We start from the raw sequence: 13,679 nt of genomic DNA, 5'->3' as shown, positions 1-13,679 counted from the left end.
GGAAATATACAGTGCTGTTTGAAATAACAGCAGTGCAATGTGACTAACTATCATTTCTCAGGTTTTAATATATTTTTTATTGTTAGATGCCAAACAAATCACCGGTAGTTTCTCAGAAAACAAACAATACCCAGCATTCATAATAGGTAAGCTCCAAAGGCATATGTTATGGGCATATAGTTGAAAGGGGAGTGCTGGGAAAAAAGCAGTGTCTGCTGTTGATTGCACAAACTCTAAACTATATCCCAAAAAAGGTAGGATTTAGCATACCTAATATTTTTGTTGCATGACCACAGTTTTTTTTATAACTGCTTCACATCTGTGTGGCATAAGCCAATCCTGTCCTTTATTAAGGAGAAGGTGTTCCGCAGGGTTCAGTCCTTGGCCCCCTTCTTTTCATCATTTACATGCTTCCATTAGGTGATATTATTTGCAAATATAATATTAGTTTCCATTACTATGCGGAATACACTCAACTATATCTTCCGATGGAGGAATCTGCCACACTAAACTGTGGAAATTTTGGAGGCCTGCCTCACTGAGATAAAAGAATAGATGTCGGTCAACTTCTTGCGCCTTAACTCAGAAAAGACAGAAATGCTAGTTATTGGTCCATCTTAATGTCGTGACTTGTTCTCAAAAACTGCTGTGAACATTGACAAATGTCAACTCACACAGAGTGACTCAGTTAAAAATGTAGGTGTCATATTTGACCCTGATCTGTCCCTTCAAACACACGTTGAGAATATTACGAGAACAGCTTTTTTCCATCTTTGCAACATTGCTAAAATTCGTCCTATGCTGTCTCAGTCAGATGCGGGGATTATAATTCACACGTTTGTTACTTCCCGTCTCGATTACTGTGGTGCACTACTCTCCGGTCTCCCGAAGTCCAAAGTCAAGAGCCTGCAGCTGGTACAAAATGCTTCAGCGAAGCTTTTAACTAAGACAAGAAAGTTTGATCAAATTACCCCGATTTTAGCTAAATTGCATTGGCTCCCTGATAGCTTAAGATGTGATTTCAAGGTTCTGTTGGTAGTATACAAACTCATGCATGGACTTGCTCCCTCATATCTTTCAGATTTAATTTCCTATGTTCCGTTCTGGAGCACTTGCTCTAAAAATGCTGGTTTACTCGTGATCCCAAGAGCCAAGAAGAAATCCGGGCCCCGGTGCTGAGGATTGCTTCTCCCCCTGAGATTCGATCTGCAACCTCAGTGGAAATGTTTAAATCTAAGCTTAAAACACACTTCTACTCTTTAGCATATGAATAACCTATATTTTATGTTGATAATATGCTTATTTTTTGCCCTCATGTAGGTTTTAGATCAGGGGATGGTGTCATAATAGTCTGTGGTTTGCAATAATCTGTGGTCTGTGCAGCCCTTTGAGACTCTTTTTGATTAAGGGCCGAACAAATAAACACGACTTGACCTTAAGATGCTATAATTTGGGGGGTGCTTGGGTTGAATTTGGGCTGGTTACGCCCATGCTCCAACCAAGGCGGCAGTAGCTCAGGAGGTAGAGCGCTCGTCTTGGGATCAAGGGATCCCAGTTCGAATCCCGGCTCGTCTGTGTTACATGTCGAAGTGTCCTGGGGTAAGACACTGAACCCCTAATACCCCCAATAAGCAGGTTAGCGTCTTACATGGCTGCAATACAAGGCCGCTATTGGGAAATGTGGAGCACATTGTAAAGCGCTTTGGGAAGTCATTGACTTGAAAAACGCTATATAAATGCAGATCATTTCAAAACAAAAGCCTAGTCGAATGATAGATGGCGCTAACACATTATTTTAGAGGAAGAAGATCGAAGAAGAAGAAAAAGAGGAAATGGAGGAAATCGAAAAGGAGGTGCGAGGAAGTAAAGGTAGTCACGTGACATTGGAGTCTGCTGCTGCTGCTGCCCTGCGGCTGAGTTCCCCCCAACATGGCGGAGTGGACAGCGGCACAAATGGACGCCCACCGTTCCTCGGATGCTACTTTTGTTTATTAAAAACGAGCTGGGACTGTTTGTTTCTCTCCTAGTGGCTTTTCCCGAATCAAGCCCGCATCCCATCATTTGGCCTGCTTTTCGGCGAGGTCATGGCAGACGGCGGCGTGGATCTATCCGCCCTGCCGAGGGAGGTTCGAGACCAATTGGCGGAGTTGGACCTGGAGCTCTCCGAAGGTAAATGGAGGTCCAAAATAAGCAGTTCTAAATCATATTCATGTTTTGAAAAAGTTTTAACCGGAAACGTTTTAACTGGAGTTACTGTCGCGCAGCGTCACCTAGCTTATTGTCAGCTGAATTTTGCTAGGTAGGTCTTGAGACGCGACTGCAGTGCACCATGAGTTTTACAATCCGATTTATTTTGCTGGATTAATTACTAAAGTACATGAATATATATATTTTTTATCATGGTCTTTTCACTCTTCCTGTCAACCTCAACAATTTGCTTCCCTTTTTACTGATGGCAATTCCCTTTATTAAGCGACAATAAACCTAAACAACACGGCACATATTTACTCACAGAATAGAATAGAATATACCTTTATTGTCTCATTTTATCAGCTACACCGCTTATCCTCAGTAGGGTCGCGGGGGTGCTGGAGCCCATCCCAGCAATCATCGGGCAGTGGGCAGGGGACACCCTGAACTGGTTGCCAGTCAATCACAGGGCACACAGGGACAGACAACTCACTCGCTCATTCACACCTAGGGACAATTTGGACCGGCCAATTCACCTGAAATGCATGTTTTTGGAACGTGGGAGTAAACCGGAGTGCCCGGAGGAAACCCACGCAAGCACGGGGAGAACATACATACTCCGCACAGGAAGTCTGGAGCTGGATTTGAACCCACGCAGGAGGTTCCCAAGACATGAACTGTGCCGCACATGCGCTAACCACTGCGCCGCCGTGCTGCCACCTTTATTGTCATTGTTACAAAATGGGTTAACATATTGTGACAACGAAATTGGGCATGACACTCCAGTTTCACACATTCACAGTGAGGCAAAAAACCCAAGAAGATAAGGTTATAAAACAAGGAGGATAAGGTTATAGTTATAATTTACACAATGTACCCAAGAAATGTCGGCATATAGGATGTTACATACAGTTTTGTATCGTAAGGGTTTGTGCAATATGCATATGGTGCAAAAATAGTCAACATAGTGCAAAAAATGGTCAACATATGCATTTGGTGCAAAAAATAGTCATCATAGTGCAAAAATCTAGTCAACATTGTGCAAGGTGAGCAGTAAACATAGACATGAGTACCATTTACGTTCAGCGAGACGGACTACGTTTGTTTTATTTACAAAATAAATAACGCAAATAATTCTATGAGTAATGAAATGAGTTATTTCTCCAACTGCAGTGAATTTAGTGTCGCTTATTGTACCTAGCAGTATATTGGAAAACAATTCCGTAAAGTTTTTTTGTCCAAGCATGTTTTTATGATGCTTTGGTCATGAATATAAATAGCCATGTATTGTTTTATGTTATAAGTTTTACACTGGTAAATGGTTTGCATTTATATAGCACTTTTCAAGTCAGTGAAGACATCTCAAAGCGTTTTACAATGTGCTTCACACTTACCCATTCACACACACTCGCGCACCAATAGGGAGTCAGCCATGCAAGGCGCCTACCTGCTTATTGGGGGCATTCAGTGTCTTGCCCAAGGACACTTCGACATATAAGACGTAGCAGCTGGGAATTGAACCTGCGACCTCTTGGTCCCAAGACGAGCGCCCTACCTTCTGAGCTAATGCAAATGCCACCCCAATGGTCTGTGCATCCCTTTGAGACTCCTTGTGAAGGGCTATAGAAATACTGTATACATCCATCTATTATCTGCACCGCTTATCCTCAGTAGGGTCGCGGGGGTGCTGGAGCCCATCCCAGCTATCTTCGGGCAGTGGGCAGGGGACACCCTGAACCGGTTGCCAGCCAGTCGCAGGGCACACAGAGACAGACACACAACCACTGGCTCATTCACACCCAGGGACAATTTGGCCAATAAACCTGACATACATGTTATTGGAAAACCTGAAACCGGACGCCCGGAGGAAACCCACACAAGCACAGGGAGAACATGCAAACTCCACACAGGAGGTTTGATGTCATGCCCTCAGTGTATGACAGTTATACTTGCTGGAATCTTCTGTCATTGAATCGAATAGTATTTATTGCCATTGTTAAATGGTCAACATTCTATGTAAACGCAAGTGAAAACCTCCCAATGCGCTTTACAATGTGCTTCACACTTACCCATTCACACACACTCACATCAGCCATGCAAGGCACCTGCATATCGAGGGCAATAGGGGTTCAGTGTCCTGCCCAAGGACACTTCGATATTTAACTCTGAGGAGCCGGTAATCAAACCTGCATTATAAAAGATTGTATGCAACGAGATTAGACAGGGCGCTCCAGGGTAAACACTGCATAAATACTTTAAAGAGAAAAATAAGACTGTTAGATAAACAGGCAAAAAAACCATAATGCTTATAAAACTCGTCTAAGTTCTAATGATAATGCAATCAAAAAGAAGTGAAATCATGTTTATTTGTTTTTGTTTTGCAACGTCCATTGCAGCCTAGTCATCCTGGAAGGGGGATTTCCTCATATGTGGTCCCTTATCAAGGTTTCTTCATTTTCCTCATGTTGAGGTTTTTGAGTTTTTCCTTGCCCTCATGTAGGTTTTAGATCAGGGGATGGTGTATTAAGAGCCTGTGGTTTGCTATAATATGTCGTCTGTGAAGCCCTTTGAGACTCCTTGTGATTAATGGCGTCACAAATAAACATGGCTTGTCTTGAGGTTTTTGAGTTTTTCCTTGACCTCATGTAGATTTTAGATCAGGGGATGGTGTAATAACAGTCTGTAGTCTGTGCAGCCCTTTGAGACGCCTTGTGATTAAGGGCCAAACAAATAAACACTATCTGACTTGACTTGATGTTTTTGAGTTTTTCCTTGCGTCATGTAGGTTTTAGATCAGGATATGGTGTAATAACAGTCTGTGGTTTGCAATAATCTGTGGTCTGTGCAGCCCTTTGAGACTCTTTGTGGTTAAGGGCGCCACAGATAAACATGACTTGACTATTGCTGTTAATCAGTTATTATCAACATGACAGTTTTTTTTTAATATTCTAGCTCACATTATTCCTAAATATGATCTAATAAGTTGAAACATTTCTACCTTAAATATTTTCAAGTAAAATTGTGTTGCAGAGCGCCACCTATATTAGTCTTAATTAACTACTTCAATAAATAATCATCAATGCTTAGTACACGCTTTGTTAATATTTTTAATTTATTTTCGTATATGGCTATTTTAAATCAGTTGAGTGCATTGTAACAATAGTGGAACGACATTTAGCAGCAACAATTAAAAAAACAAAATAAGTCCGTCATGATTGCCGATGTGAATCACCTGTGCCCGCTCATTTGGCGCCAACCGCTGCGGGCTCTGATTGGTTCCCTGCCCCTAGTTAAACCCAGTCCTGTCAGTCCCCTGTTGTCAGTCCGTCTGCGAACCTCTGTGTATACAAGGCAAGCCTTTTTCGACCCTGACTCCCACCTGTCCTGTTTTTGCTCCCCTTTGTCTCCGGCTACGATCTGTTTTGATCCCGACCACGTCTGCTCTCCCCTCCCGGTTTATGAACGAATTTTATTCCTGACTACGTCTACTCTCCCGTTCTGGCTTACGACTCGTTTCCGACCCCGACCACGCCTTGCTCTCCCAGTCCCGGCTACCGGCCAGTTTTCCAGTCCCTGACACCGCCATTGCTCGCTACGAAAGATCCACTTGCTTGTTCGGATCACAGTCCGAGTGTGAGAGCGACTTTCCTCCAGCGAACACCGGATGTTGGGCGCAGCCCTTCCTCTTTCTTTCAATAAAACTTGTGGCAAACGTTACGTAATTGGGTCCTGTTTCCGTACTGGTACTGACAAAGTCACAAGGTATATATTTTCAGTTTTGTTTATTTTAATTTGATTATTTAACTCCCCATCATATGTGGTTGGGACCAAAAAAAGAGCGAAGTTCAGATCCTTGAGTACAATGACAGAACAAAAAGCGGGTTAACCTATTTAGGGCTGCAACTTGCGATTATTTTAAGAATTGATTTAATCTGACGATTGTTTTTTTTTTTGTTGATGAATCGGATTAAAAAAACCACATTGTTAATTTTGGCTTATTCATTCAAATATTGAAATTTTGTGGACAAAGAAGAAAATAGTGCACAGAACATTCTTCAATACTAAACAATTGAAAAAAAAATCTGTCAAATCACAAAATACATACAAATATATGCTATACACCTGCAAATGTATACTTTCTTTTTAAAAAGTGGGAAAAAAGAATCATTATCACCTTTGCTCGCTCACTCTTCCTTCTTGAGAACTTTGCACAGCAATGCAAAAAATGTGATCATGTTGAGGATGCTCTCAGTGATGACTGCTGCTTGCTGTGGTGTGCATGTTGTTTCTTTCTCATCATGGAGCTTGTCATTGTTTGCTGTTTTCTATTGAGATAAGAACGTATAGTATGAGCAGTAGGGCACAATTTACAAGGACACACAATAGGGGAGGGTGGATCAATCCAAGTATCGCGATTATTGATACTGAGCAAGTACTTGGACTCTTGTCGTGGGGTCAATACTTGGCTCTTTTAGCAATTTTTATTATGGCTCGGCTTCTCTGCGTGGATAGTGCGTGGGGCCCTTCTCTTTTAGCCTGCGCCCTCCGCAACTCATTAAGTCTATGCCTGAGTGGGTTTCTGACCAGGGTAGATAGATAGAAAACACATTTGGAAAGGTTTTGGTGTTGTAAACTGGTCGTCTCCAAATGGCCACTTTTTAAAACGCCTAAACCAACCCTTAGAAAAACGTGTAAAATACTATGTTTAGTTTTTCAGATTGTGATCATATTTGACCAAGGACCAGTTAAGGCTTCAAGCTAATGTCTCACCTGTTTTCCAACTTAGATGCCCATGCTACACCTAATTCCAGGCATTAATTGCAAAACAAAATTCAGGCGAGAAGAAATACCTTCTATTTCTTTGTGTTCCAACTCCGTTTACTAAATATTAGTAGTACTTGCAGTGATTATTTCAGTTGGGGACAAAACCTCAAAGTGTTACCTTTCAAAAGAGACCAAAACTGTCCATATTCTCCAAATGGTTTAAAAACGACATTCATCTTACTTCGTTTTAGATTAGGATTTTAGGCACATTTAACTGGAACGTCAAGGGGTTAATCCACTTGCATCAGTTTTTAGCCTTGTATTATATTTTAAACACAGTCACTTAAAAAACACTTGCCATAGGGGCAACACAATAATCCTAAGCTAAGAGATGGCACCACAGAATAACCGTTTTCAAATCCCGCACCCCACTTTTAAGTTAATACAGTTGTTCAATAAAGCCTCAAGATAATTATTGAAATTCTATTTTGACAGTACAGAAAGTACAGTACATGTATTTGTTAAACAAACACTGTCAATTGGGTTTGTTCTTTAGTGTCATTGTATAAATAAATAAACAATAGTTTCTACAGCACAGGTTTTGAATATTCGTGAACATTTCTGGAACGCAACCATGACATAAAACTAGAGTTGACTGTATTTCTAAATGGCATGTAATCGGGGTCGTTCGTTTGTCACTCGTCATGTGAATGATTCATTCGAATTACCCTATTTTCCGCACTATAAGGCGCACCGGGTTAAAGGGCGCACCCCGAAAAAATAGTTTTGGGTCCTATTTTTGACATACATAAGACGCACCGGATTATAAGGCGCTACAATGGGAACGTCGACAAAACAGTCAGATAGTTCAGTCAAACTTATTACCCCCTTAACATTCCCAAAGCTTGCAAAGACGCAAATACGTGTCAAGATCACGTGCGGATGCGGTGTCCGTACGATGTCACTCAAATGCATCGTTCCATCATTCGGTAGGTTAAAGTCTTGGGATTCAAGAAATGCCAACCATTCCTTAGTTTCTATTTTCTTTTTCGCTCGCAACTATACAGTGCATATGACAATAAACACTTGGAATTGAGTTTAATTTAAAAATAGACACTCCATTCCATCCATTATCTGCACCGCTTATCACAGAAACATCGAGTTCAGTCTGAAACAAGGAACAGGGATAATAAATAGCCGGAGTAGCACACCGAAGTCGTTGTGTGAGTGTAGTAAATCCAGGAGAATAAAATATTTACAAATACAGAATAGTAAAGAAATGCTTTCTGTATGCCGTCAACCACGTGCTATACACATTCATCTTTTTCGGCCAATTGCAGGCTTTGTTTTGCCGTTTAAGCCTATGCCAGCCTGTAAATGATAAAAAGGATCCGCCCCTTGACCTCCGAATAACATTAGCCAATAGTGATCGATTCAAATGATGATTGACACATATTTTTCGGCCAATTGCAGGCTTTGTTTTGCCGTTTAAGCCTATGCCAGCCTGTAAATGATAAAAAGGATCCGCCCCTTGACCTCCGAATAACTTTAGCCAATAGTGATCGATTCAAATGATGATTGACACATATTTTTCGGCCAATTGCAGGCTTTGTTTTGCCGTTTAAGCCTATGCCAGCCTGTAAATGATAAAAAGGATCCGCCCCTTGACCTCCGAATAACTTTGGCCAATAGTGACTGATTCAAATGATGATTGACACATTGGTTAGGAAATGAAACGCCGGTATATAAATCCCAGCATACACCGCGGACTACTTCCCCTTCGGGGGAAAATCTAGTCGGCGGCTGCTTGCCTTAGTTGCAAGACTTTGCAACTTAATATTGATCCATATATAAGGCGCACTGTATTATAAGGCGCATGGTCAGCTTTTGAAAAAAATAAAGGCTTTTAGGTGCGCCTTATAGTGCGGAAAATACAGTACTCAAAAATCCAAATCCTCAACCCAGTTGCAAACCTAGTCACAGAAGGGTTAACTTCATAAGACCTGTGGAGACCTTTGAGGGGAAATGTTTTTTCCTTTGTTGCTTGGATAAAAACGGAGGCCTGCCAAATTGCCTCTTGCAAGCAAACCATTTCTCTTGTGAGCCCTCCTGTGACCATAGTAACAAAGACCAGCATTTAGCTGCTTGAAGTCTGTATGGCCAGAAGCTCTTGTGTTTTGATATAATTCACCTTGACGCTGCTTTTGTTCAATGACTTATTTCCAATGTGGAAGGAAGAACGGCTATTCTTGACAAAACAAGGGCAGGGTGAAAGTTGATTAAAAAATACACATATGATTTATCAATGTTCATTTTACCTCTGAAAAGTGATGGGTCCCGCATACTCAAAAATCTATGGGTCCCAGCAGAGATCTATGGGTCCCCAAAATTTAGTTTTATCGAGGTTGAAATTGTAAATCAGTGACAAATGTATAATAAAAATCTATATATTCATTCAGTTTTAATCATCACAGTTTATTGTTAATACAAATCAGTTATCTCTTCAAGATTTTTCAGTTCACAACAATATTGTAAATTATACAAAATAATATTGCGGAAATAATTATATAAATCTATATTTTCATTCAGTTTTAATCATCACAGTTAATTGGTAATACAAAGCAGTTATCAGATTTTTTCAGTTCACAATATTGCACACTATACAAAATACTGAAAATACTGCCATCCACTTAACTATCTTTAGCAGTTGAAAGCATGGCCAAGTCTTCTTTTTGATGTCTTATCCATTCATACTTGCCTCTCTCTTCCTGCAGCAACAGAATTTCCATAGCTAATTTGTGGTTTTCATTGTCGTTGTGCCGATCCAATGTGCTTTTCTGAAAGTTTGTTTTGCAAAATGATTTATGCGATCCAGTTTTTTTGTCTCGCTGGGTACACGCATCACAGAACATGTAGCCTCCATCCTCCTCATAGCGTAACCAGGAATATAATTTAGTCCATTTTGGCAGAAAAGTCCTTTTCTTGCTAGGAGTATTCTTTTATTTTCTTTCGTCGAATCGTTCGCTTCAGCGCACGTGTTTTCCTTGCTTTCGCGATCTTCTGAAGAATTTCTCCACCGTTTTTTGTGCCGGAATTTCTGCATTATGTTTTGACTTATTACTGACACTGAAGAAATTACCAATTTTGTGTTGATTTTCACCTTAACTGGACGACAAGCACCACAACAATGACGTAATCTCGAAGCAACAAGATCTCGTTGGCCGAAATCGGCGACCAAAACAACAATGGGGGATCTGACTGACGAAAAGTTTGGAGTGCGGCAAATCTTTGTTAAAAAAATAATCGGGTAATAATGACAATTTTGTGTCAAAAAAGTTGCGTCCCGGGGACGTACGTTGATTCGACACTATGCGTCCCTAGCAAAAATGATGCAGGGACGCGGGCAGATGAGAACACTGATTTATGTCTGACCACCATTCTATATTCCTTACATGGACTGATTAGAAGAATCGTATTACTGTGCAATGGTGTAATCATGAGACACTTTTCAAGGATTTATAGTTCCATGTTTGTGAGTGATGGAGTGTTTGGCAAACCAGAATAGTCACAGTTTGGGTTTTAGCGGCTCCGGCCAATCAGGAAAATTGTTTATCGACACTAGCCAATGAAGGCAAGGCAAAGTTCTCATGCAGTGTGTTCGCGATCGTCATAGGCTCATATATGCTGTCAGTCAATCAGCCGGGTTTGCAGGCTTATGTCAACGCAAGCCAAACAAACAGGGGAATGACCGTTAGCTTTTAGCGTCTTTTGACACTGAAAAGAAAATTCAGTATTTAAATCTGACTCTTAGAAGAGCGCAAAGAAATGCTGATCACCATCGGGTGCTCTGTGGATTGTTATCGGGTCTAGGAAGTGACTGAGGTGGCATCGGGAAAGAAAGCAATAGCGAGGCTGCAGGTATGGCCTAGAAGGCTAGGCTAACGACTCTCTTAAGAGGCTGTATCTCACCAAGCCAGATCCAATACCCATGAAACGCATGACCTGGAGGAACAACTTGCGGGGAACCGAGACATTTGTCACCCTTGTATTTTAATCATCGCGGAGACCTTGCTGAAGTCGCAGTTACGCGATGCAAGCGTGAAATCGCTTCTTTACTCTGAAAGAAGGCCTCCAATAACGATAGAAAACATATGCAAATAATGTTTTTGTAAATATAGTTGTATACTCCCAGTCGGTAATGACGTCATCTGGAGGTACGTTTGCATGTCACTATAATTTAGTTGTCCTAAAAAAATTTTTTAGATCAAAATTGCACTACACGTTCTAAAAATCGCCATTACTGTCATAATGACTGATGTGACCCAGCTGTTCCTGCTCCTTTGGCGCCAACTGCCTCAGACTCTGATTGCCTCCCGATCAGTACTTGTACCCAGTCCTGTCTCTCCCCTTTTGTCAGTCCGTCTGCGAACCTCAGTTAACACTAGACAAGCCTTTTTCGACCCTGACTCCTACCTGTCCCGTTTTTGCTCCCGTCTGTTCCTCGGCTTTCGACCTCTTTTTGTCCCCGACCACGTCTCCCCTTCTATTCCTGCTTATGACTCACTTCCGACCCGACCACATTTTTAGTCTCCTACTGACCCGTTTTTTCCGTCCCCGACTCCGCCATCGCTCGCCACGGAAGATCCACTTCCGCGTTCGGAGCGCAATATGAGTATCAGAGCGACCTGCTTCCTGCGTTTAGCAATCACCGGATGGTGGGCGCAACCCTTTCTCTTTCTTCCAATAAAACTTGTGAGAAATGCAAAGCAAGAAGGTCCTGTCTCCGTTCTGGTCTTGACAATTACCATGTTTTTCATCCAAAATCGTGCAGCCCTAGACTCTATCTCCATTTTTTTCTCCAATCCATCATTTTAAAGGTAAGTTAAAAAAAAATAGATACAAGAAAATTTTAATTTTTAATCCGACATGACACAGGTCACATATTATTAAGCTCTTAGGACAAGAATTTTCAAATCAATAGCCCCTCTCATTAATTCCTTTAAAGCCAAATGTATGTCCTTCCCTCTCATGATCAAAGCTACAATGCACAAATGCTCTGAAATGTTTCAGTCTACTTGTGATTAAAACGGACACTCAGAGCTGAGCATAGTCCCTTCCGTTTGTTGGATTCTGTACATGGAGCTCTTTTGATGTTTCTGTCCGACTGACTGAACATCCTCCTTGTGCAGCTCTACTCAAGTTACTGTTATTGTCTTTGTGGATGACAATCGGTCTGAAGGCCTTTTGTTTTTCGGTTGAACTGCTACTTCTTTGATTCCATTCAATAACTTTTTATTGTTTAAAATCCTCGAATTTTAATATTGTGTTTTTAAGGATTTAAAAAGTGCTTGAATTTTGGGTGACGTGCTTGTAAATGCTTGAAATTGTCGTCATGTTTCACAACAAGTCTACTTGGAAATGTTACTGCTCTCTGGCAGCTTCGCTTTGCCATTGCATTTCTTCTTTCGCGATTGACGGCAGCTGCTTTTTGTTTGTATGGCATTCTCGTAAGAAGCGTCATCGCCCCCTAGAGGACAGTTGCATGGTACACATGAACAGGGGACTATGAAACGTGTATTAACATGAACATCTATTGGGCCGTGGAAAAAATGAAGGTAGCGTTTCCTCGTAGCAAATTGTATCGGGAAGAACTTCCTGCTATTGAAAATGTCAGCTACACATTAACATCATTTTTCAAACATATTTTTCAGATCCACACATATATTCACAATTTACTTTGGATCTAAAAATCCTACGTCTTGATAAATGCACACACAAGATTAACTAAATTGCAGATACATTAATTGATCTGCAAAATACATTATTCAGACCAGATTTCTTTTTATTGTACCAGAAAAGTTGAAACATAGGCTTTGAACATTTTCAAACAGTGCTTGGCCATAAAAAAGGTGTACGAACCCTGATTAAACAAGGTGAGGTATATTTATTTTATACAATCGTGAGGGGAACAGGTGTATTGAAGTGAGTACTAGCTGTAGTGCGCAAGGGAAAGGAGCCATGTCTTTCAGGATGATTCTGTGTGTCTTCTTTTAGCTGCTGCTGGGTTTTGAAAATAGAGTTGATATCTGGATACTTGGACATCTGATGTGGAGTACCACAGGGTTCTGTCCTGGGCCCAAACCTTTTTAATTTATCTATTAACGATGTATTTAATGTTTCCAATTATAGTTAGTCATATTTGCAGATGACACTAACATGTTCTATTCCAACGACAATTATATATTAATCTAGTAACAAATATCAATAGTGAATTCATTAATGGTGGCATTGGGGATAGCAATGGTAAGAGCAGCAAAATCTAATCACCAGGCTGATTGGGATCCCAACCTTTTCTTTACCACCAACTGGTTTAATGTATTAGGATATTCTCACGGACTGGTCCAATAAACTTCAACAAATTGATATCATGACTAAAAATAGTGTAAAGATGAGATAAAACCTAATGCTGTATGCCTTGTGGTCTAGTGACTCTTACTGAAGTTTTAATTCTCTGTGCCTTAGGCTTTAGGGCTAGGACCTTAGCTTGGCCTTTTGGCTGAGAGTAAATGTCCCGGCTCCTAGGCTTTGTAGCGTATTATGAACTGACCGATAATGGATGATGGAAAATGAATAACGAAGATAGAACAATAACCCTTAAAAATCCCCTCCCCCCCATATATGAAAAAAAACTATCACAAATGGAATATTTTCTTGGGATGCACCTT

The 13,679-nt window shown here is 40.9% G+C and overlaps 1 protein-coding gene across 1 annotated transcript in view; it reads left to right on the top strand.

The window, feature by feature from the left end:
• The first annotated feature begins 1,894 nt into the window (after positions 1-1,894).
• The window catches only part of dip2ba (DIP2 acetate--CoA ligase B (putative)a), a 65,895-nt gene continuing 54,110 nt past the window's right edge, over positions 1,895-13,679 (top strand). The window contains exon 1 of the mRNA XM_088330606.1: positions 1,895-2,169. Within this exon, the coding sequence (XP_088186732.1) occupies positions 2,085-2,169 (85 nt within the window). The 5' untranslated portion in view covers positions 1,895-2,084. The remainder of the gene's footprint in view (positions 2,170-13,679) is intronic.

Source organism: Urocampus carinirostris, chromosome 3 (assembly GCF_059441175.1).
Source record: "Urocampus carinirostris isolate Australia breed hairy pipefish chromosome 3, RoL_Ucar_1.0, whole genome shotgun sequence".
Taxonomy (NCBI): Eukaryota; Metazoa; Chordata; class Actinopteri; order Syngnathiformes; family Syngnathidae; genus Urocampus; species Urocampus carinirostris.
The sequence above is the reverse complement of the archived record's forward strand: the minus strand, read 5'-3'. Positions and strand labels throughout refer to the sequence as shown.